Consider the following 24,318-nt stretch of genomic DNA (forward strand, 5'->3'; position numbering starts at 1 on the left):
TCACGGAAAGAACTGGTAACCTTGTCCATTGCAGTCTGACTGATCGATTAAGTGCATGAATCATCAGAAGATACTTTGTAGGACAGGTGGAGAAAAAAAACCAAACAACGTTAAATTGAAAGAAATTTAATTTATGCTTTGACGGTTAGCTTGATGAACATCTGATGGGAAGAGAATGCGGGGCAAAATTTGTGCAATATTGCTATTTGCAGAGGTGCTGCTCCTTCGTAGTTGTAACATCTAAGAACAAATGGGAACATGAATATCAGTACGACCGACACTTTCTTCTGTTTGATGTCTGTGCACCGGATGTGTTGTTTTAAGCTTTGATGCGCCAGATATGAAATGGAAACACGGAGTTATGCTTCCTTATGCGAGGAGTGAAGCGTAGAAAACAACAACGAAACAACCCCTGAAGTTTATGTTATATATGCTGCATCAATCACAAGTTTAATGAGCAAAAATTTTCAGCAGGTATTTTCTCATTGAGATAATTGCTTGTCGGTGACGATTTATGCACCTTCCATGGCAGCCTCCTATGGTTAGTCGTGACAGTTGGATGAATCATGTGCTCCTAATGTGTCGAGGATCGAGCTGAAGAATGAGTAAATAAGATACTGACTTGCTGGGTAAGAACCTGTAATTTTGCGAGGCAAAGGACTCGGATATTTTCATAGGTAGACTAATTAAAGAGCATCAACGTTGTCGATGACAATTTCCTGTTTTAACTCTTGCGCCATGGACCGAACAAGAACTTTCTTGGACTCCAGCAACCCTTCTGTTGATATTTCCCTGCAAGAGGACGGTCTTGTACATCATCTAGCATGATTATACTCAATCTCTTGCAACTTACAATTATTGCAATGTTCTGGTATTTGCGGCCGCGATCTTCCCCCAATAATGGGGTTCCCGGTCGCCGCCTTCTGCAATTGCTCGGTCCCTCTAGCTGAAGAGGCCATTGCTCCTTGCAGCCGGGTGTCAATGCTTTCAGCATCATAAGTGGGAGAATGGTCTTGATCTGAAAATTTAACCTCCTGAAATGTAATGCTTATAATCATATTCCGTTAGGGTCTCACTTTTTCTCTAGTCCACCGGTTAATATCTCTTCACTACTCTTCGGCGACATTATTGGGGCCTCCACACCTCATTTTTGTTTATCGTAGTTTTACCTTTTGCTTTCTGTTATCATTCTGAGCTTCGGCTCTGCCTGTTCACTGAAGAAAAAAGAGCTCATAATCATATTGACCATGGAATGGTCTGTTGCAGAATTACTATACACCTAACTTTTGATCCTAATATATCGCATCCACCTAGTAAGAGTTGTATCGAAGACATAGCACGCGAACAGTAGATACGCCTTCTGGGATTTCTCGCTTCTCAATCTGCCTGATGAATACAACAGTTCCTTCGATTCGTGCGTAAAACTCAGAGCATTTTCTTTTCAAATTTTCATATATATACTTGAAGGAAGATTAAAACGTCAAGAATATTGTTAGGATTGTGAAAAATCGGGTCTCGGTCATGTGCAAGCCACGAGCCTCGACCTTTCACGAACACCGAACAATCCTGCAAAAAGGGAAAGAACGGGAGGGAGTTCCAAATTCCCTCTCCGATGCTTAAACGGGAGTGTGTACGAGAAAGTAAAGAATGAAACTTTGGGTTTATGGTTATCTGAAGAGGTATTTATAGAGATGCATTGGATTATTGTAATTTGTACCAAATATTCAATTGCATACAATAAGTAGATATACTTGTCAAATATAGAATTAGAGATATCATAAATATATTGATAGCACATTCTAGAATATCTAAGAGATATATCAAATTTATCAAAAGATACCGAGAGATAACTAAAGATAAAATTTCATTACCAACTCGGAGATATCAAGGTGGACCCAAGATGCCAAATCAAATCCGATGAATCGGGCCAATTTCCCCGTCCCTAACAAATATCATAGGGATCCTCACTGAAACCCGAGAAAAGGAAGCGAGCTAAACATGAATATCTGGAGCTGTAGCTGCGGGACTTTATGGACACAATACCTCTTCCGCTTGCGTAAGCCCCATTGAATAAAGAAACCATGGAGCCAAACTAGGATGGGCTAGAATTGATATTATCCACACCACATGCAGGCTCTAGGACTAGGAGGAATAAAGGCCCCAAACCAAGTGGCCCGACGACCAAATTTTATGGATAATCAGAATTCAAATTTCTTCTTTAGGGCCCGGTTTTGTCGGTCGAAAACATACCATCTATGACAATCCTAGTGCATTCGTTAGAAACTATTTCTTACAGCCTTTTAACAAATTTTTTTTCCCTGAACCAAAGACCACCTCAACTTTGCAAGATTTAAAGAGAAAAAATCGATTGCAAAAATATATATATAATTTTTTTTACTATGAGCAACCCTACCCTATATGTCGTTTTATAATGTTTCTATTAACGTTTTGGGAAAGTACCACCCTTTACGAGCTATAACCTTAGCTAGTTCGTTTGACTATTACTCTCCAAACTTTGAAAAGAACACTCTCACTAAATCAAGGTTTTCCTCCTTGTCCATTATGTTACCAAATTGCCCATGATTAAGTTTAAAATAATAAAAGAAAGAATAATAAAGGAAAATGGGACGTGACAAACTGCACTGCACTCTCCCCTGTCCTTCAAGCACCTTCTCCAAGCCATTGAATGATCCCGATCAAGGAAGCCTTCCATGAGCGAGCCAGATTCGCCTGATCTTCTCTAAGTGCTTCGGATGCACACCTTCGCCGGCCAAGAAGCAACAAGCCCTAACATGTCGCCAACATATCGGGAGTGCTTCCCGTAAACTCTAGCTCCGTGTAAACCTTGGAACCGAGTTTTATTTGCTTATTATCATTCCATTGATTTTTCATTTCAATTAAAATGTCTTCAATTATTATTTAGGGGCAATATTGGCACGATCGATAAGCTAAATTTTCTGAAAATTCTAAGATACTTGCTCGAAACTTTTCTAATAATTTACGTATAACTCAAGTGAAATATCCTAGTCATTTTTATGATGCTCGGGAGAATAGGATTTTTCTTCGTCTTGAAATTTGGAAAGCAACACTTCCCAATGACAATAACTTGGAGACCGACTTTGATATTTTTCCTATCGCTGCTTTCCCTTTTCCTATGGAAGCATGCCACCTATCTATGTCCTGCCCCCCTTCGCTGTTTTATCTAAAAAGGGCAGATCGATTCATGAATGCGCGGAAAGAGAAGGAGCCGGGCAGGGAAAACCTAACAGAGTGACTAACGCTACCATGCGATGGGCAAGTCGGATGCGACGGGACTTGTGGGCTCCGCAAAGAGAAGGCTGCATTGGATAAATATTAACCGTTCCTTCGCATGAGAGATCAAATCAAAATCGCGTTGATTGATTGTCCTTCTGTTGCTTAAGCTTATGATCGTGTCATTCAGTTCGATCATAGAATAGACTCGGTAGTGCCTCCTGACGGGCACTTAACTTGTTTTGGTCGCTACGACCCTTTTGCGACGGCTTTGCAGCGGCTAACAGGCGACCAACTTGTTCTGGTCGCAAAAGCTTTTAGCGACTAAATTTACATTAATTGCGACGAAAATGTTCGGTCGCTAAATGTACTTTGTCTTGTAGTGACTTCTCGTGTACGCGTTTTTTCTTTGCTGACATATGATCAAGTTAATTTGACATAGAAAAGTGTGAACTGGCCTTCAAAAGTTCGATGACATATGATCAAGTTAATTTGACATCGATAGTGGAGAAAAGATTGACAATCCAAAAGTTCATAAAGGAAGAAACTCATTCGGGTACTTCCTAATCTTTAACTTGCCTGGCCGCTATATCTATATAGGGAAGCAGTCACGGAAAGATCTCAAACATTTAAACGAAACTTACACCCTCGTGTTGGATCAAGAGGTCCTAGCTATATTTTTCATTCATATGACTTTCCTGATTTTTGGGTGAACGTACGGAGTCGAGGCCCTAAAACTAGATAAAACTAAAAAATGCAAAGACGGGGAACAGCTTTTATAAGTCACCTAATAATAAAGAACCTACAAGCCGTTAAAAGAGTATGAATACTACGAGAAAAATTGCCAGTCAATCCGTACATGAGTTTCATTCTCGAATAAGACTTTAGATACCCTTCATTTTTTACTCTCGTAACCGTATGATATACGATCATATTCGATACACGTACACTGCACAAAAGTATATTCTAGTTTAAATGATATACGATCATTTAAACTAGAATCGATGGTCACACCCCCCGATCAGGGTAGACGAGGTTGCTGACGACCTTCAGGGGGTTTGCAGTGGGACTCAGTGAGACCTTCATTGCTCAAATTTGAAAAAAAAAAAAACAAAAAGAAGAAGGTAAAATTGAGAAAGAAATGAAAGGAGTAGGCGGTGGGACTCTCATCGACGATCACCATCTCCTAATTAGAGTCACCAGAAATCTCTACCATCATGGGAGACCCGGATTGGGCAGGCAATGGCCGCCATTGAGACCCACCGATTGAAAAAATTGATATCGTGTTAATATTGATACTAAATTGATGGTTTGCATAGATAAAAAGAAGAATTTATTCTAAAATTGATACAATGTAAAAAAAAATTATATTTTTTTAGGTAATTAGTGCACGGGTGAATTCGGACAATAGACTCTCCCGAGCTGTCTCTGTCGATTATCGTCGGACTTTTGAGATGAGACGATTGATTTTGCAACAGAGATTGGTCCCCACCGCCAACCACTTTCCGAAATTCCTCGCCGGGTGTCCACTCCATCTCCTCCCATCCCCATAAAGAAACCAAAAGCATCCACCCCTCCCCATGAGAGCTTTTCCTTCTCAACTGCTGTCTCCCACTCTGCTTAGTCACTGCCAATTAATCATATATAAAAGCATCTTTGTCTCCTTCTCCATCCCTGTTCTTCTCCTCACTCCCTGCTCTTTTCCACTTCCCCTGCAGTGGCACTGCATGTGTTTCTGCATGCCCGAGCGAGTCAATTGAGTGAGCCTTCTTGTCTCGGTTAGCTCTTACTCTCGTTCTTACTCTCTCGCTCACCGTCGGGTCGCCCTCTTTGAGAAGACTCAGAAGCTCCTTCACTTCACAGGAGACAGAGTGTTCCGTCTCTGTTCCAGTTGCTGGAGATCATGGAGCTACGTAATCCCATTCTTCGCCATTTCCGCCTTCTGCTGCTCATTTCAGGTACCCTTTTCATCTCCGTGTCTGATTCTCAGTTTAAGTGGGTCTCAGTCATTCTGAAAAGCTTGAGCTTGTTATGAAGAAATACTGATGTGTTTTACAGCAGTGGTGAATTTCGGGGCAATTGGGGTCTTAGCTTGCGAAGTTTGGTGAAGGAATTGCTTGAAATTTACTGAGTCAAAAGGCATTTTTTTTTTCGGGGTGAACTCGGTAATCGGAAGCTCAGATACCAGCCCAATTGGGCCAGAGCAGGGTCGGCTGCAGAATTCGCGCATAACCCTTCATCTGCCACTGCATTTTGGAGGAATCTGTTCTCTTTTGCTTCACTTTCGTCGATTTGACGTCTACCGTTATGTAAGCTCAAGGGCATTGTTGCGTTCAAAGATCGGATCTCTTGGGGACAGAGTTCAAGGCTTGATGATGAATACGATAATCCTTATGGGTGGGAGATCTCTGTCTCACTCAATATTGCTTATGACTGTGTGCAGGGTACTTTTATGTCTCCCTGACCCTGGTGGCCTCGATTGGGATCAACTACGGTCAGATCGCCAACAACCTCCCTTCCCCGGAAAACGTTGTCCCTCTAGTCAAGTCGATTGGGGCCACGAAGGTGAAGCTTTACGATGCGGACCCTCAGGTGCTCCGGGCGTTTGCTAACACTGGTGTGGAGTTCATCGTGGGGCTTGGGAATGAGTACCTGGAGAAGATGCAGGACGCGGACAGTGCCAAGTCCTGGGTGAAGTCGAACGTCCAGGCCTTCTTGCCCGCCACAAAGATAACTTGTATTACCGTTGGGAACGAGATTCTGGCGCTCAACGACAGCTCTCTTACAGACAATCTCCTCCCGGCGATGCAGAGCCTCCATGGCGCTCTCGTGACTTTGGGGCTTGACAAGCAGGTGATGCATCTCCCTCTGGGCTTTCTTTCCTCTGCCTAGTGTTTATACTGACAAATGTAAGGGAATCAGGCAGTATCTGTGTGATTCGAGTCGAATCTGCAGGATCCAATTACTGTTTGAACTTGGTTCACATGTGGGGTTTGAGTAAGACTTGCTTGATATAATTCATCGATGGGTTGTCTAGTTTGTTTTTTAAAAAAATTTTAAGTCAATTCAACTCAATTCACTTATCTTCAATTCAACAACACAATCATTACTTATTTTTAAATTTTTTAAATCATTCAATTCAATTTTTAATATTAAATTATCTCAACTATTCATTATTAAATTACACAATCATTACTTATTTTTAAATTTTTTAAATCATTCAATTCAATTTTTAATATTAAATTATCTCAACTATTCATTATTTTTTCACAATTCAATAACACAATCATTACTTTCTCTCAACTATTCATTACTTTTTCACACTTTTTCTCATAATTCAACAATACAATCATTACAAACCAATTAAAATTAAAACTCAACCCAACTCTAAATCCAAACGCACTCCTAATATGTCATTTTTAAATCTTATGACACCCGGGATTGAAATGCCCTGTATAGTCTTTTCGGAATTTAGCAGATTTGAAACAACTGTTTCCATCATAAGCAAGTAAAAACAGTTGTTTTATCCTGTCATTATAGTACTAATATATCTCAAAACGCCAGTTTCAGCATGTACCATTGAGTTATTTTTCCGACGTAAATAGCCTATGATGTTCCTCTTCAATAACGAGACTCAAGCAATTTAGAGCAAGTTCTCACTTATAGTTCTTTCCTTTCTTGATACTCAATCTGCTTCTCATTGTACAGGTCACTGTAACAACTGCCCATTCTCTGGCGATCCTCGAGACCTCGTACCCACCCTCTGCTGGGGCTTTCCGCCAGGACCTCGTCCCATGCGTCACTCAGATCCTCAACTTCCTCTCCAAAACGGGGTCACCTTTCCTAATCAACGCATACCCTTTCTTCGCGTACAAGGCGAACCCAAAGCAAGTCCCACTAGATTTTGTTTTGTTCCAGTCCGCCACTGGAGTTGTGGACCCTGCTACGAAACTCCACTATGACAACATGCTCTTTGCTCAGATTGATGCGGCTTACTCTGCACTGGCTTCCTTGGGATTCAAGAAACTCCCTGTTCACATCTCTGAGACTGGTTGGCCCTCTAAGGGGGATGACGACGAGGTCGGTGCTACACCAGAGAATGCAAGGAAGTACAATGGGAATCTAATGAAGGTCTTTTCACAGAAGAAAGGGACGCCAATGAGACCCAATGGTGGTGATTTGAACATTTATGTGTTTGCCCTATTCAATGAGAACATGAAGCCAGGACCGACATCTGAGAGGAATTATGGGTTGTTCAAGCCCGATGGAACTCCTGCTTATTCACTTGGGATAACCGGATATAACATCGTCAGTAACACCACAACTGCTGGACCCCCTAGTACAAGCATTTCTGGGCCACCTCCACCGACGCCACCAGCTCCGACGAGCTCTTCCACTGGTTACTTGTCCATTTCTTTGAGCCCGGTGAGTTGGCATGCTAGTTCTTCTGGTGACAGTACTTGGCGATCAAAGTGCTTTAATTTTTCCAATTCGATATGTTGTGGCTGCTCATTCAATGAAATATACTTGCTTAGGAAGTTAGGAAAAATTAGTATGCATTAATCAGTGACAATGATCTTTGTCGGTCCCATGGAATTCATCGTGCAGCTCATAGTCGACATTACTTAAACCCGGTTATATCTTTTCTTTCTTTAGGAACCAAATCTGGTTTAGCCTCAGATAATTTCTATAGACTCCCAAATTTATTGTTTTCATATACCACTGAGCAAAAGAAATCGTATGCAGAATATTAGGGAAAATCTGAAGAGTACTCTTAAGGCACTTGCTAAAGGCCACCTTCTCAGCATTCGGATCAACAAAAAATACAGTAGAAAATGACAAAATATTTGGGAGTCACAACTATAGTGTGCATTCACTGATTGCAAATCTAAATTATAATATCGGCGTAATGCCATTGTCTTGTTATAGTGAGGCTCATTATGATATCTTGATTACAGGAGAAGCCCCACAATCATTTCTGCACTTTATTCATTCCATGCCTGGCTTTGATTATGAACCTGCTTTTTCGACATTGAATTCATTGGAACTGGAATCGCAAATGCTTTCAAAACATTGGATGGAGGGAAGAAAAAGAGGCAAATAAAAGCAAAACTTCGGGTCCAGGGAAAGGTAATATTCTGTCTCTATGTATCTTTACTTGCACTCAAATTAACGTTCCTTTTGGCATCATTTAGATCCTGAAAAAAAAAAGAAAAGATTCATCATGTCTCACCTTTGAAATTTTTTTCTCGAGTGGAGCTCTACAAAAAAGCAGAAAAAAGGGTGCCCTAAGCCCTTTTTTTTCTGTTCTTTTTATTGCGATCCGAAATGTTATGAGTATAGTGATTTTAGTAATTTAATAATGTCCTCTCGTGAGGCTTTTTCCAAGGAGGAGAAACCGGAGAGAGGTGTCTTAGCACATGAAAATCCATCAAGGCCCTTGATGCCATCCAAGTGTCTCTAACTCGCAAACTTATCCAGTCCATGCTCGGCGAGAAGACCTCGTCGAGCTCGTCCTGCCACAGGCGACAAAATGTTGTCTTCTCCACCAGTCTGTTCTTACAAAGAACCCAATTATACTATTGTCCACCCATCGGAGCCTTTTTGACAAGATTGAGTCTAGGATAGACTGGGTTTCAATTGTCTAAAGCTGTAGGGGCTCCTGGAACAGTTGACGCGAAGGAAGATGAATTGAAGTTGCCCTGTTTTTGCTTTTCGGGTTCCGATTTTAGTAAAGCTGTAAAGGTTTAATCTTTTATATTCTTTATGGCAGGGTGGTGGTGCCTGCGGAATCAAAAGAGCTGTCATAGTTTTGGATGTTTATTACTAATATTCAGTTGAGAGCGTTAGGTCAGATATTTAGGACTTGGGGTGTATCATTACATTACCGGACATCTTGATTGTCATCATTCTTTGCTCTGATTCTACAAGTATTTCCTTCAAATTGTTCCACGGCTCCAATTCATAGCTTAATTGAGGCAGGTAGGATAAATGGTCCCTGACTTCTCCGAACTCTATACTTCAATTCGATATACTTAAATCTCTCCTTAAGAAATTCTGTCAATCTTGCCTCACTGTCAACATGGTCGATGGATGAGATAAGGAGGCCAGCGAGTCAGCAACGAGAGGGTGTCGACCTGATGGCTCTATAAACTGGGTCGAGGCCTCTGAAGCCTCCGTCGTGCCACCAAGGGGTTACCATCAGACTCGCAATGCCTGAGACAAAGAAAAGATAAAATACCATATATCACAAAAGAAAATGCACAATCTACTTTCTTTTCTTTGTGGGGTTCATCTTCAAGATCTTATAACTCGTTCATCACAAATTGCTGGTTTGTTTCTGTTGATACAAAAAATTGGACTTCTATTTTACATGCATCGGATACACCTTTTTGAGAGACTTCGTGGTCTCAATTTCCTATTAAGATCCTCTCTGTCTCCCTATATTTATCAATTTTTTGTAAAATAGAAGTCCAATTTTTTGTATCAACAGTTTCGATCATGGCGGTTAATTTGCTTACCTTGAGCTCTGCTAGAGAAGTTGGTCTCTTATTAAAAAAAAAAAAAAAAAAAAACTAGACAAAGGGCCCGCGCCTATGCACCGGTTACAATTGTTGTGATAATTAACAGAATTATTATTATAAATTCTTGCATTATAACCTTTATAAAATTGGTTTTGTTTATTTCCTACATATTTATAACATTTTATGGATGAAAGTTGAGCGATCTTAGTGCATTGTAAGAATATATCAATTCTTCCTAATTTTAAAAAATCCTCAAATTAATATATTTTATTTCATAGATCCAACAAAATATAAGAGTGAACAATGTACCATACATTTCACATATTACATAATTGTATCTTCGTAGATAGTTCATCAGTTGTCTTTATAAAAATTAGATGTGAGGTCCGTGCGTATGCGCGGGCTACTATTGAAAAAATAGTGTGCGGGGTAATATTAAAAAAATGGTTTTGATCGCTTGCAGTATAAGCTTATAGATATTATAAATATTCACAACTAACAAAGAATCGTTTATGATTGCATCAAGAAAGTTCATCTATAAGGAACTTTTTTTTTTCAATAAGTATTTATAAGAAAACTGTTATGATTTTTCTTCTTTTTTTAAATTTTTTTTGATACATTTAACTATGGTTTATTTCTTATTATCCTATTTCAATTAAAGTTCTTAATTTTAGTTCTCAAATAGGTTGATGAAGTGCTACAAAATAGTTAACTGAATATTTTGTGCTTTGAAAAAATAGATTTCCATAGTTCCAGGGTCCCGCCCTACAGGATGTCTGTGGAGTATTGGGGCACGCTGAAGTGCACTTACACGAACATCTTCTCCTGGTATGGTAATAGTGGCAACGACGGGGGCAGGATGTGGACAGTGAAGCTCGTGATAAGCCCAGAGCAGTTGCTGGAGATACTGTCGCACGAGGCCCGCACCCAGGAGTTGATCGAGAGCATGAGGGCTGTGGTCAAATGAGGATTGTACTTATCAAATTTTTATTATTTATAAACTAGATTATGCACCAGTGCTACGCACAATGTGAAAAAAAATGGTTTAAAACGTTGCCTCTGTGTTTTCATCATTATTTACCATTTGCGATTCTACATAGTTGTGATATTGTTAAAAAAAAATAAAAATTGTGATAGAGTTGAAAAAAAATAATATTTTTTTAGTGAAAGAAAAGAAAAATAAATTAGGTTTAGATAGAGATAGAGTAGGGATGTCAATGAGTTTATGTCAACGAGTATTTCACCCATCCCAAACCCTGATAAGTGCTTAATGGGTTATACCCGTTGGGTCACGGAAAGAGTTTAGGAATTTGAGGTCAAAACTCGATAAGGATTGGGAAGGATTTAGGATTTCACCTCAAAACCCCTCCCAAACTTGTTAAGTGTAAATATACTAAATGACCCTCCATATTACTCATATTTACAAAATAAAATTTACTATTTTCTTTTGTTTCCCTTTATTATAATTCCAATTTCTAATATTTGTAATACTTGTTTAGTGTTTTGAACTTGAAAGTGTTGTGATTTGTTATTTTTGAACATATTATAAATTTATAAGTGTTGTCGTTCTTTTTTCTCGAACATGTTATGAATTTATAAGTGTTATGATTTATTTTATTTCGTATAATAATTTGTCTGGAATTATATTTTGTATTTGAATACTTTTTGTTATATTAAACCATTTTCTATAAATCAGATGTTATGATAAGTTCATACAAACATTTCTCGCAAACTTATTAATGGGCGAAAAATGAGTTCTCAGTGGATTTTCATTAAATTAGTGGGATGGATTCGAGAATTTTCTTTTAAAATCTTAATGGGTAGGGGCGGAGCCAATATAATACCAGGGGGGCAATTGCCCCCCCTGAACTTTGGCTTTTTTATATTTTACCCCAAAATTATGTTAATTTATGAATTTTTCTATGTAAAATTTGCACTTTGCCCCCCCTGAAAAAAATATGTATTATTCATATCAAGCAATATTTTTGCCCCCCTGAACGAAAATCCTGGATTCGCCCCTGTTAATGGGTTTAGGAAGGGTTTATGATTGACTTTTCTTAAACGGTATGGGTATTGCCTGGATATAGCCATCCCAAACCCTCCTTAATGCCATCCTTGGGATAGAGTGGGGGTTGAAGAGAAATAAGTAAAAGGTAGAGCGAGAGATGACCACGTGTGAATTGATGGAGGAGCAAAATAAGATAAATGAGTTTAAAATTTGAGCAGTTTTATAGTTTTATTCTTGCCTTCAATTTTACTTTTATTCAATAGAGTAAAAAATAATGGGGATAATTTCCTAAAATTATACAAAAATTGATACATTTACTTAGATATAAAGATTTTTATCAGTGTGCTAATTTTGTATATATATTTTTATGTTACACATATGTAAATTTTGTTATCAATAAATATACGTATATATGTTTCCATAGAAATTAATATTATTTATTTATTTTATTAAATTACATGAAATATTTTTTGTGAATATTATTAGTTACTTTTAATAATTTTTTTATTTTTAAATATAATATTTAAATATCTATAGGGTCCACTTGGTATATTTCCATATGCCACATTTGCAATGCTAGTGTCATGTTAGAAAAATCCGTTAAAATTGAGAAAAAAGTGATGGCATGTTAGACGTGTTACGAAACTCATAATTTGTAATTTTTCATGCAATTAAAAAAATTCATTGTTGCAATCGGGGTTTGCTTCTCGCAATTAAGGTCGATTAAAGTTCAATTAGGGTTAGATTTTCTGCAATTGTATATGGTCTCTTTTGTTGCAATCAAGATTGGATTAAGGCTTACGAGCCCAACCACCAGTGGCTTTGTCGGTTCGTCCAGGGAATTTCTCAAGGGCGGAACCCAACCACCAATGAACTGATAAAACACCACATTTTTCGGGTTCTTTTACGAGCCCAGATCTCTCTCTCTCTCTCTTTTTTTTTTTTTTTTTTTTTTTTTTTTTCTTTTGGTTCATCTTCTTAACTTACAGTTCATTAAAAGCTCATTGATGTCCAGGCTCTACTGGGCTCAATTACATCATGGCGACCACACAACAGACGAGGTTCATGAAATTAGTCGACCTTTAGTTAGACAGCTTCTACGATTGTTGACATATGCGCAACTATATAAGAAAAATGAAGACTTGTGAAAGTTTCATAAATATATGTTCGATGTATTATTTGTATGAAAAATGAAGATACATAAACTGATGAACATAAATATGCTTGATATATCGTTTTAATAAAGCGTTTATTTTTTTGGTATATTTAGATTTGATGAAAACTTGCCCTAACACCCATGTTTTCAATTATGAGTTCTCCGCCATCTTCATGTACAGTTGAAAAAAGCTTGGGAAGAAACATAAGAGAATAATCTACTGCTTGTTCTTGCAGCTGGCACTTGATTCAAAATCAAACTCTTGAAGTGCTTTGATTTGAAATCGAACTCTAGATTTGTGGCGACGGAGGAGGTTCTAATATGACCTTTTCTTGCAAAGGAAATGCTGAGCATGGTGAAGAACCATATAGTGTTTACCTACTCATTTCAGTTTTGAGGCCCAAATATATCATTATCATTATTCTCCTTGAAGATTCTGCAATCTGCATACATTGAGTTGAGGATCTGAAGGCATGCCATTTCAAGAAGCACAAAGACCGGCATATAACCATGTTGTTATGCGCTCCATGGACTAAATGTAGCTATTGAACGGTTGGACAGTATCGTGTAAGAGGGGACGAGATTCTTGAAGGGGCATGCAGTCAGATAAGCTGAAGCGAACATCCATGATATGCTACAAAATAAATAAGGTATATATTTCGATTCTATAGAAGAGATCGATAATTTAAGAGAGTAGTCGTCCATCCATCTTGCAGGAGCTTGACGCAAAGTTGAGTGGCGCAAACTTATTGGGGCTTAAGGAATTCATTCTTTGCATTTGGATTCCATTCTCTCCCCTATCACCTACCTTCAATTTGTTTCCTTTCATTGAGCAATATGGTTGGTCGGATGCAAAAGAAATTCACCACTAAAACAAACACCAATAATTTTTTTTTTTCATTTTTTGCCTTTGAACAAGTAAAATTAATAAATAATAAGCATTATGCCAAACGAATCAAAATCAATTTTTTTTAAAAAAAAGTAAGTCAAACTTGGGAAAAAAAGGGGGTATGCACTGTTGGCCATTTTATCTGCTAACAATACGAATCTAGACAAAATGTCAGCGGACACGGCATTGTCATGCTGCCAGTAGTAGTCTGCCCGCCCTTCTGTCTTTATCCAAAGGAGTACGGCACTATAATACAGTACGTATGCAGGCACGCCGCTCGGAAAAGCATGGACAGTAAAATTTGGCCGGAATTTTTTTTTACCCTATTTTCGGGGAATAAAAATATTTGGTCTTGAAGTGCTCCTTTTCCACTTTCATCCTAAATTATTTTTTCGATTCAAACGAGAGACAGAACCAAGGACCTAAGGGTTGCCCCAAGAACATCCTAAACACCATAGGAGACCTATATGGGAGGAAATAGGTAAGAGCCTTGCCCTTCTCCATCAACACATAACTCTACTCTAGGGTTGATCCACCAGATTGGCTCGAAACCTTTAGGATACGTTTGGTCGTCGAGTTTAGGATAGGGATTGGAATGGGATGAGAGAAGATTTTAAATCATATAGGTTTATATTATCTTGATTAAGTGTTTGAAATATATCATGGTTTACTATTGAAACATACCATGGTTTGAGATCGAGATAAATAAGAGAAATGATCTTTTTATCCTATAATTTAATATTTTTGAATTTTTTAAATAAAAAATCAAAAAAAAAAAAAAGCTCAGTTCAATCCTACCTTATACCAAATCCAAGCCCAATCGTAGTGTGTCCAAACATATGATAGGGATTTTCAAAATCCCATCCCACTTGTCATCCCGACCACCAAACATGGCCTCAGTGTTAGTAATATGTCTTAGAGCCTGATTTATGTATTTGGATAATTCCTTTTATGACAATAAAATTTATTCTATTATTCGTACATTGTCTATATTTATTAGAATAAAGTCCTTAAGATATTTTGAATACTTCATTATTAAGAGTTAAGAATATGAATGACAAAATAATTCGGTAAGAATATCTTTAAACTATTCACGATCGTATGAGACTTAACTGAACATTATTTCTCCAGATAGATCGTCACATTTGTCTGTTTTTATGATTAGTATACAAATACTAATGAAGATGGAGTAGTGAGTCTCATGCTATCTGATAACTGTTATCATGACAGATATGCGGATACTTAAATGATAAGTAATCGAACGTGACGTGCATATAATATTCATACGGTAATTTACTAATGTCAATGAATGTTATCTGGATCGTATTAGTGTATATAGTCCCTTAGACCTGAGATAGAATGCTATCTCAAGTATAGGTGATTAGGATTTGCTACTGCTAATATATTTGTGCTAAGCATGAGTATTCGGCAGATAGTTGTGCCAGTTAGTTATACTCGGAGTTAGGTATCCGATCAAGACGGGATTCGCTAATTTGAATAACAGGAAAAATGTCATATGGATATGGGTTTTGTTCTGGATCGAGAAATCCTCGCCTGGGGTAGATAGATTCGAATAGAAAAGAGTTTCTGTTCAAGTACTACAGATCTAAGAATGAAATTAAAGAGTCCATATAATCGGCTATAGAGTTTGGCATTTAGCGTAACTTTGGTTAGATCGGGATCTTGTAGTGAAATGGCATATACGATCAGAGGTTCATCAGAATGTTTCAATTATACATTCGTCATCATTTGGATTGTCACGATATGCTGATAGGTGTCACTCGTGAACTTTGGGAACCAATGACATTTGGGAATTATACGTTTGGTTACAGAAAGATTTCTGGTAGTGTCAAATGAATTGATACTATAATCCCATTGCCATTTGATGATGAACCTAATTAGTCACACACATTGAGCGTGTTTAAACCGAGAAAAGAATTAATTATAATTAAGGAAGTTAATTAGGAATTGATTATCAAACGAGGCTTGCAATGTGGTTGCAAGAGAGCTAGCACATCCTGAAGCCAAGTTTAATATCAAGGATAAATCTAAATACGATAGTTTCCTTATTTGAAGAGTTTTTATAAATAAATTGTCTATTGATGGAAATTTGTATCAAGAACTTGTTTGCTCTGTCTTTCTTACAACAAGGGCAAGTCATTGGATGACTTAAGTGTGAGGACTCATTTATGATTTATTAATTAATGTGAATTAATTAATAATTGCATTTTAGTCCCTAAAGTAAAGATATATATATATAGATATGTTCTTATGGATAACCCCATTAATGCAATCGATCATCAACCGATATTAGAGAGAAAGAGAAAAGGTTTCGACTGAGGCAATCAACAAGCAATTCAGTCGCACAAATCCCAAGGCCGATCGAAGTTCTTTTCGGTTCCGGTTCGGCGTTTTGGTGTTGTCTTTGACATCCTTGAAGAGATCATTTTCATTCTGTGACAATCCATTCGAGATCGATGACCTAAATCGGAGTGTACGGGTCGAGAAGAGTCTAATCTCGGTGGAGACGTGCTCGTGTGGATGAACTAGAGACCGGACATTTGGACGGTTAGTTTGATTGACTCGAATCAATAAGGTTAGTATAAAAGTCTAAACTTTTATTGTAGATTCGATATGTGATGTTGTCTATTCGTTTACAAGGTGATTCTTATGTCAAGATATGACCTTGAAGTTTTCGATTAAAACGAGCACTCGATAAAAATTTGATTTTTACTGTAATTAACTTTTTCGCTGCGCACGTGTTCGGTTTTCTAACACTCAGACGATGAGGAAAGACATGCCAAATTCGACTCGAAAATTATAGATTATTGAGGGTTGGAATTTTTATAGGAATATTAAATATAGTGCAAGTTATATATGGTAATTGGACCCATCATCTTATCAATTCGTGTTTTTGTGTTAGTTATCAACCCAAGTTACCCAACTACTCGTAAGTTGAATGAAAATTGTACAGTGATCAACTCATTAGATCCCATTTGCCAAAGAGAGTGAAGAGACGTGCTCAATCGCACCTGAGAGAAGGTAAAAAGGAAGACAATAGCAAGGAGGAGGAAACGAGGCACTTGATGCGCCAGTTAGAAGCTGGTCGCGCCGATGCAAAAGGCATAGGTGAAAAAATAAGAGTAAATTATACTGAGCATCACGAATTTTTAATTTTTTTTCACGAAACAGTACATTATGTTTCAATTTCACCAAATAATGCGAATTTTTTGAACTTTATATAATGTAACGTCAACCTTCCGTAAAAAATTATAATAGAAAAATGACTTGACACCAATTGTGTAACACCCTTTCATATGTGGAAGGCAAAATCGTGTTAGGCAATGTCAACTTTAAAATCTTATATCTGAACATGCAAAAATGGTTAGAAAACGTGCTATTTGCTGCTATATTCGCGATAGGAGTGACATTTGCAATTGGTCACTTCCTACACGAATAAGGTGTCGTATCGGATTTTCGTATCATACTTTACGGGAGGTTGCCATTATGCTAAATATGGTTTTAAAAAAAATTGAAATCTTCGTACTGTTTAATAAGATGAAGACACATTGCAATATCACATAAAAAAAGGTTAAAAAATAGAAGAAGAAGTGCTTTACGAGGTAATTTGCCCGAAGTAAGACCCTTTAGTTGCCGAAAATGCCCTCACTAAATTTGGCAGAAGTACTGCCAGTTATTAGGTGCCACGTGGAGAGTGGCGCATGCGTATCTCTGGTCCGCAGGAGTACGTGGTGATTTCCACGTACAGTGGCAGGGCAGAGGTAGCTGTTTGGTCTGGGGTTTTACAGTGATAGAAGAAGTGGCCAGATTCGAATTCGACGTCGACGACGACGACCGCCACTGCTTCCCCCATTACCATATACGGCAAGTGACAGACACACTCTTCATAGAGAGAGAGAGAGAGAGAGAGCGAAGTCCAAAGACGCAGGAAGAGAGAAGAGCTGAGCAGCAGAACCCAACCCACCCCTCTAATTTTCGACCCTTTTCCGGTACTGTCGACATGTGAAAAAATCTCCCAAGATTCATCCTTTCCTGCTCCTCTCTCCATTACTCTGAAAGCCCAGAAAGGAAGAAGTGAGAATCTCCCTCCTCTACCTCGTTCCTGTTCTTGTTGATTTCTCTTTGTTGGGGAAATGCTAAATTTTTTTATTTTTTTGTTGGGGGGTGTCTTGTGTTTTCGTTGATTCAGCCGCCTGCTGACTTCCGCTGTCGATCGGTAGTTCAAGGTCGCCGAGCCATGGCCATTGTCGAGAACTCCGTGGTGGATTTGGGCAGGGGCTTCGAGAAGGCTCCTCCACCGCAGCTTGACCCGCCCGATCAGGACCAGGCCGCTTACCTCCCGCCGCGCCTGGATCAGCAGCCGCCGCCGCTTTACGGCAACCACCACTCTCTCCAGGCTGGGTCCAACGGCCACCACAACAACCACCACGTTTCTGCCGGTGGCGGAGGGGACAAGGAGAGCAATGGGGGGCAGCTCATGGGCGAGAAGCTGAATGGGGACATGAGGGAGCTGCAGGACCTCTTCTCTAAGCTCAATCCCTGGGCTGAGGAATTCGTTCCCCCCTCGCTCTCCAACAGTAATGGCGTCAACGGGCAGCACTACTCTAGCAACGGCTCCAGTTTGTCTAATGGTGGTCGGAATGGGCAGTTTAATGGTGGAGCCGGAGGGCGTCGGGTATGCGGGTTTTTTATCATCTGCTCGCCTTCTTTTCTTAAGACAAAGCTGTAATCATGTTATATATGCTGTGGTTTAAGTTCGTTTTGTGATTAATAAACCTTAGATCATGTTAGCTTCATAGCAGCTTGTTCTGAGTCAGAGAAAAATGTATTCTTGAGGGACTAACATTTGGGTGTTTGAGTGCCGATGCTGACGACGGGTCTCGTAGCCAGATAATGATGAAACTTTGAGTGTTACTGTTGGGTTTTCTCAAAATGATAAGCCATGTTTGCACTTGATGGGTCTTGGGCGCATGGAGATTCAGAGGAAACTGTTATCAATCAGTACTTATGTGGAAAAAATCTCTAGATAAAGCTTTAAGTGCCGCGTCATTGAAGTGGTAGTTCAGTCTTTAGTAGTTGTGGCTCTATTCTGGGAAATACAAGCTGATACATATGTCTTCCACATTCATTCGTTTGTCTCTTTTATTTATTTCACATGTACTTGTCTTAGCTGTCTAGTCTATCCTGACTGCATTTGGTCCGATCAACTTTGTGAAAGTGAGGTCTTTGGGTAGATGTAAGTTCGGGTTCCAAAAAATTGAGAATGAAATGATCTTTTGAGAGTTCCAAAAATAGCACAATATCAATTTCATCAACTGAGTTTTGTGCTAATTTAATAAAATAATCTAGAAGCCCTCGAGGGGGAGTAATGGTCTTGAGCATATAATGTTGCTATTATATTAACTCCGCATGTTCTTCATCAACACATTTGTGGAGGTGGATAGCAATATATTTCTGAAAGAGATTCAAGTTAGGAAGTCGTGGGTGGCATGACGTATGTTTATATTGATACTGAACATTGCGAAATGTGCTTCTACTGAAACAAATTATCATTTAGCAACTGCACTTGCATTTTTAATCTCAAGAGGGTCATAGTGGATGTGACAACAAAGAGAGATAAATGGGTAAAAGTTAATTAGAGTCACTGATGGAAGATGTTGATAAAAAGAGGTTCTTAAATGTACTTGTGCAAGCTGGTGTAGGAAATATTAATGCTTAATTAATCAAAACGCTCCAAAAATAGGATATTAATATTTGGCAGTCTCCTCTTTTCAGAGATGACACCACAAGAGGAAGAGGTTGATGGAAATCGAAGTTTGGAGAGCAAGAAGACATGATTTAAAATTAATTGATAGAACAACAAATAGATTTTTTTAGCATTGGCTGATTGTGCTCATTTTCCAAGCAGTGACAACAGTTTGGTAACTTTTGAGAGTCTGATTGTTCTCGAAGCATCTGTGATTGCATCCTGTCCATCTTATTGTGATGGCTGCCAATTTTCTGAGACAACATTTGGTGGTTGTCGTGTTGTAGAAGAACTACAATCAAGGGAAACGGAGGGTTAATAGTCGGACAAGTGTGGCCCAGCGAGAAGAAATTATTCGCAGGACAGTATATGTATCTGATATAGATCAACAGGTTTAGATTCAGAACCTATTCTCCGTTACAGGGCTTCCTTCTCTGATATTATTTTTGCGTTTTTCCCTTTGCATTCCAGTCGTGGACTAATACTTATGTCGTGTGGGACATAGGTCACTGAGGAGCAGCTTGCTGCGCTCTTTGTCAATTGTGGTCAGGTAAGTCTCTGCTGATTCTATTAGATGTGTTCAGTTGTTTGAATCCTTATTCTCAAATAATCATTTTTTTTGTGAAGGTCGTTGATTGTCGTATTTGTGGTGACCCTAATTCTGTTCTTCGCTTTGCCTTCATTGAGTTCACTGATGAAGGTTAGTTGGGGCTATATAGGAATCATTGCTGTCATTGTGCATTTGAATTATTCTTTGAAATTAGGTGGTTATTAGCCCCATTGCTTGTTTCTTTTTTCATTGTCCAGATGGTGCAAGGGCTGCTTTAAACTTGTCAGGGACAATGCTCGGGTTCTATCCTGTGAGGGTGCTGCCCTCAAAAACTGCTATTGCTCCAGTTAATCCAACCTTCTTGCCTCGGGTACGAAATTGATACTATTGTATTATGTTAACTTCTCGTTAGTTCTTAGACTCATCTGCACGTGGCCTTGTGTCTTATCTTCCAGAATGAAGATGAGCGGGAAATGTGCACAAGAACCATATACTGTACGAATATTGATAAGAAGGTAAACAAGAATGTTATATAGGAGGGATCTAAAGTCAGGAACACCCTATTGAAGAGTACAATTTCTTACATCCTGCTTCTTGTGCGCTTGGTTCAGGTTACCCTGGCAGATGTCAAGCTTTTCTTTGAATCTCTTTGTGGAGAGGTTTGTTGACTTTACTGGCTCAAATTGTTAATATTCTGTGTCCATCTTATTGCATGTGTGTTTTCTTACTATATATTCCAAAATAGCAAAGGCCCTTCTGAAATTAGTGAAGATAGATAGAAGCAGAAAGTGTTTGGTAAACCTGTTGATCATATGACACCTGAAAAATGTAAAGTTGCTGTCTCACTGATGTTTGTAAAACAATTTTATGCTTGGTATATTTGCAAGGGAAATGAAAAACCTGCTTGAAGTTCTTTCCAGTTGACTAACTGATCGCCATTTTTTTTTTGCCTTTATTTTCTTGCTTAACCGACAAAGGTGAACTATAAAATTTAATGAGCTTTTCTAAAAGGTGTACGGTGTACCTGTAACTGTTTTAACTTTTAAGTATTGCCTGTAGAGATGAAATTAACTTCGAAATTAGGGGGAAAGAAGTATATTTGCTATATGTTTGGCATATTAGGTTGGACAATCTTTGCTAAAACTTTTTCATTCTGTAAATCTGAATATTGTTGGCTAGAGGGTTGAAATTCTTTACAAAATAAAAAGGTTTGCTGAATACGAAGGACTTTAAGTTCATTCCTTCTGAATGTGACTTTGTATTTTCCCTGATGAAGGTCTATCGCCTGAGGTTGCTTGGAGACTATCACCACTCTACTCGTATTGCTTTTGTTGAGTTTGTAATGGTAAGATAACTTCTTTCTATTTTTCTATCTGCATTCAATCTGGACCTCTTTCTTGATTCTTGTAAGTTCATCAAGCTTGGGGGGTTGAAGAATCTGCTGGGTGGAAAGATTTTACGTTAGCTCTTTAACAAGGTTGATACAGTAAAGCTTACAAAGTGTACATTTAGTATTGCTTCGTAAACCTCTCTTTATATGTGTTCTATGATTGACATTAGATGAATCAGTCCCAGCTCTTATGTTAATAATTCTTGGTTCAAATTGAAGATTCCTTGGTGAGGAACAATGCATAGAATTCTCCCATTAGGAAGTACTAAAAGGGGCGTAATCTGTAAAATTAAAGTGAAGCCATCATTGACAGACTTTTCTCTTAGTAAGCACAATCTGAGACAACCCTGACCCAGGGTAATAGGAACTTACCATCTATACTATTCGTTGAGCATAGCCCTGCTAATTGAAATGGAAGAAGTGTCATGCAATTTGAATTGCCATGTCAAATTTTTTCCATGAACGACGATTCCACTTCCTCCTGTTGACATTTCTGATGCAATATTAGTGTATTAATTTTCACCAGCTCTTGCAGTATTTGAACAGATGTATATTACACTAAGTATCTATGATTCAGTCTCTAAAACTTTGTGCTACCTGCAGGCTGAAAGTGCAATCCTTGCTCTCAATTGTAGTGGTGTAGTTCTTGGATCATTGCCTATAAGGTTTGTTCAACTTTTAACTTCATTTTCATAAAATCCATCAAACTTATCATCCATTTATCAATTATTACTTAACGTTTGAATTTGTGGTTCCCTCAGGGTCAGTCCATCGAAAACGCCTGTTCGGCCCCGAGCTCCTCGGCTTCCTATACACTGAATATCAATCTGATCTCTGACTTTCACCTTCGTCTCATATCTCGCTGGCCATACTGAAAGTTCTGTGTAGAAATCTTTGGCTCTCTGTCCGTGGTTGGTTGGTCTCTTATCTTCTCTATTTATATATATATATATATATATATATTATATTTAGACACAAGATAATAGGTTTATGTTGCTTTTGGTCACTCTCTTGCACATATAGAGTTGTGCCGGAAACTTTTGAGGCTCTTGACTTGATAGATTATTATGTATTTACTGCTGATCAACAGTGTGAACTGAACTTGGGGGTACCTTTTGATATGAGAACTTCGACCGCTGATTCCTATTTATGAATAGTCCCTTTTGTTGATCATCGTTTTCGATTCTGCTTCAGTCATATAAAGTCCCGATTCAGCTGTAATTGTCAACTATTTGTATGTGGGATATAGGTTTCAATAGCAGGTCGGTTAGTTATCACTCGGGATGCAGCAAAGCATTTATGCTATGTCCTATATTCTGGAAACCGTGCAGCGATCATGTGCTAGCTAAATTGTTACTCATCCCGGAACATGTCGGTGAATCTTGGCTGTCAACAGATCAAAACGGGGGTTTAGATCCGCATTACAGAAAGAAAGCATGTGATTTAATTACTAAAGTACTACTCGCGTTGCCCATGCAATTATTTTAATGTAGTTTTTATTTATTTATTTTTTCCTGATAACGATGAGTTTATTTTCTGTGGGCCTATGAACACCCATATATCCATGGATTCAGGTAAGTTCATGTGCAAGCACATGTATGGGTGGTTTCACCAAAGGTTACATGCGCAAAGAAGTATTCGAACCTACGGCCCTGTAAATTATTAATAAAGCGTAAGCACGTCTTAACCACTTGTGCTAACTCCTGGGTTAATGTGATATTTTTATAAATTGATACGATGTATCTATGGTAATTTAGACAAGAAAGTTGATAGCTGCTTGGATTGCGGGATAGCAAGAATTAGGGGGTGAATTATGAAAGATTATTAGACAAATTGTGTAATAAAGCAGAGATTCTCCACTATCTCGTATGCATTTCTAAAACACGTAATGTGTCAAAATTTAAAATTACAATTCAATAAAAAAATTTTAAAGCATCTTTTGCATTTTCAAGAGAGTAATTAATTGTTCAATTAACTAATTACAATATAAAATATACTAATAATCCATATATAAAAGTAAAATTGTATTCTATTGTACTAAATGCATTTGCATCAATAGAAAAAAGTTATTAAAATAATATATTAAAAAATTTAAGAGAATTAATTCAATCAAGTCAAGCTCAATTATGAAAACTCAATATCTTCTCGGGTTTTTATAAAAGACCCAATTTAAAAAATAAGTGACAATTAGGAATACTAATAAATAATTATTTAATTGCATATTAACCTAATTTTCATTATTTCTATTTTAAGGATAAAGTTATTGTAATATATGAAAAAATAAAAAATAAATATTTGAAATAAATAAGAATGTCATCAAATTTTATATTTAAGGAATACGTAATCAATTTTATGTGAATATCTATAAGAATATGTATACTATACAATTATTAGATAAATATATAATGCATTGAGACCATTAGTTGGAAAACGAACCATTCAAATAATTAGACTAATTTTATTAATTGATTATCGAATGAACCTTCAAAGTAACTTTGAGTATATTCTATTGTGTTAAAAAGCAAATATTTTTTTTCCAAAATCAGAATAATTGTTATAACAAAGTATATATATGCGTGTTAAAAATGAATATATATATATATATATGTATATATTGAACACCAAATGATATGACCACTACAGAAAAAATTGATGATATACAGAATTTCTAAAATTATAATGATCCTATAAAAGAAAAAATTTATAACAATAAGCTATTAGCTAATAAAAATAAAAATAAAAATTAAAGATAAGGATGTTATAAACAATATTTTAGAAAACA

At 37.7% G+C, this 24,318-nt stretch overlaps 2 protein-coding genes across 5 annotated transcripts; both read left to right on the forward strand.

The window, feature by feature from the left end:
* Positions 1-4,819: 4,819 nt before the first annotated feature.
* Positions 4,820-9,213, forward strand: LOC116204584 (glucan endo-1,3-beta-glucosidase 11-like). 2 transcript variants are annotated; one of them, XM_031536738.1, is made up of 6 exons: positions 4,832-5,030; positions 5,116-5,210; positions 5,696-6,105; positions 6,961-7,677; positions 8,211-8,382; positions 9,026-9,213. In XM_031536738.1, exons 2-5 carry the CDS (start codon positions 5,156-5,158, stop codon positions 8,286-8,288), a joined length of 1,260 nt encoding a protein of 419 aa, XP_031392598.1. In that variant the 5' UTR covers positions 4,832-5,030; positions 5,116-5,155; the 3' UTR covers positions 8,289-8,382; positions 9,026-9,213. The 2 variants fall into 2 exon arrangements, with proteins under 2 accessions (XP_031392597.1, XP_031392598.1); XM_031536737.1 differs by having other exon boundaries at positions 4,820-5,210.
* An 8,348-nt stretch (positions 9,214-17,561) lies between these two features.
* On the forward strand, positions 17,562-22,709 carry LOC116205522 (polyadenylate-binding protein-interacting protein 11). 3 transcript variants are annotated; one of them, XM_031538152.1, is made up of 11 exons: positions 17,562-17,924; positions 18,040-18,525; positions 19,887-19,988; positions 20,102-20,146; positions 20,224-20,296; positions 20,404-20,516; positions 20,602-20,661; positions 20,758-20,805; positions 21,423-21,491; positions 22,140-22,201; positions 22,298-22,709. In XM_031538152.1, the coding sequence occupies exons 2-11, from the start codon at positions 18,088-18,090 to the stop codon at positions 22,353-22,355; spliced, it is 1,068 nt and encodes a 355-aa protein (XP_031394012.1). In that variant the 5' UTR covers positions 17,562-17,924; positions 18,040-18,087; the 3' UTR covers positions 22,356-22,709. The 3 variants fall into 3 exon arrangements, with proteins under 3 accessions (XP_031394012.1, XP_031394010.1, XP_031394011.1); XM_031538150.1 differs by having other exon boundaries at positions 17,563-17,924; positions 19,884-19,988; XM_031538151.1 differs by having other exon boundaries at positions 17,616-17,924; positions 18,071-18,525; positions 19,884-19,988.
* The last annotated feature ends 1,609 nt before the right edge of the window (positions 22,710-24,318 follow it).

Source organism: Punica granatum, chromosome 4 (genome assembly GCF_007655135.1).
Source record: "Punica granatum isolate Tunisia-2019 chromosome 4, ASM765513v2, whole genome shotgun sequence".
Classification (NCBI taxonomy): Eukaryota; Viridiplantae; Streptophyta; class Magnoliopsida; order Myrtales; family Lythraceae; genus Punica; species Punica granatum.

Coding starts and splice junctions, on each gene's coding strand:
- LOC116204584 (XM_031536737.1), top strand. CDS start 5,156: ATGGAGCTACGTAATCCCATTCTTCGCCATTTCCGCCTTCTGCTGCTC. Junction 6,106..6,960: donor CTTTGGGGCTTGACAAGCAG/GTGATGCATCTC, acceptor CTCATTGTACAG/GTCACTGTAACAACTGCCCA. Junction 7,678..8,210: donor TGTCCATTTCTTTGAGCCCG/GTGAGTTGGCAT, acceptor TCTTGATTACAG/GAGAAGCCCCACAATCATTT.
- LOC116205522 (XM_031538150.1), top strand. CDS start 18,088: ATGGCCATTGTCGAGAACTCCGTGGTGGATTTGGGCAGGGGCTTCGAG. Junction 20,297..20,403: donor CATTGAGTTCACTGATGAAG/GTTAGTTGGGGC, acceptor TTCATTGTCCAG/ATGGTGCAAGGGCTGCTTTA. Junction 21,492..22,139: donor CTTTTGTTGAGTTTGTAATG/GTAAGATAACTT, acceptor TGCTACCTGCAG/GCTGAAAGTGCAATCCTTGC.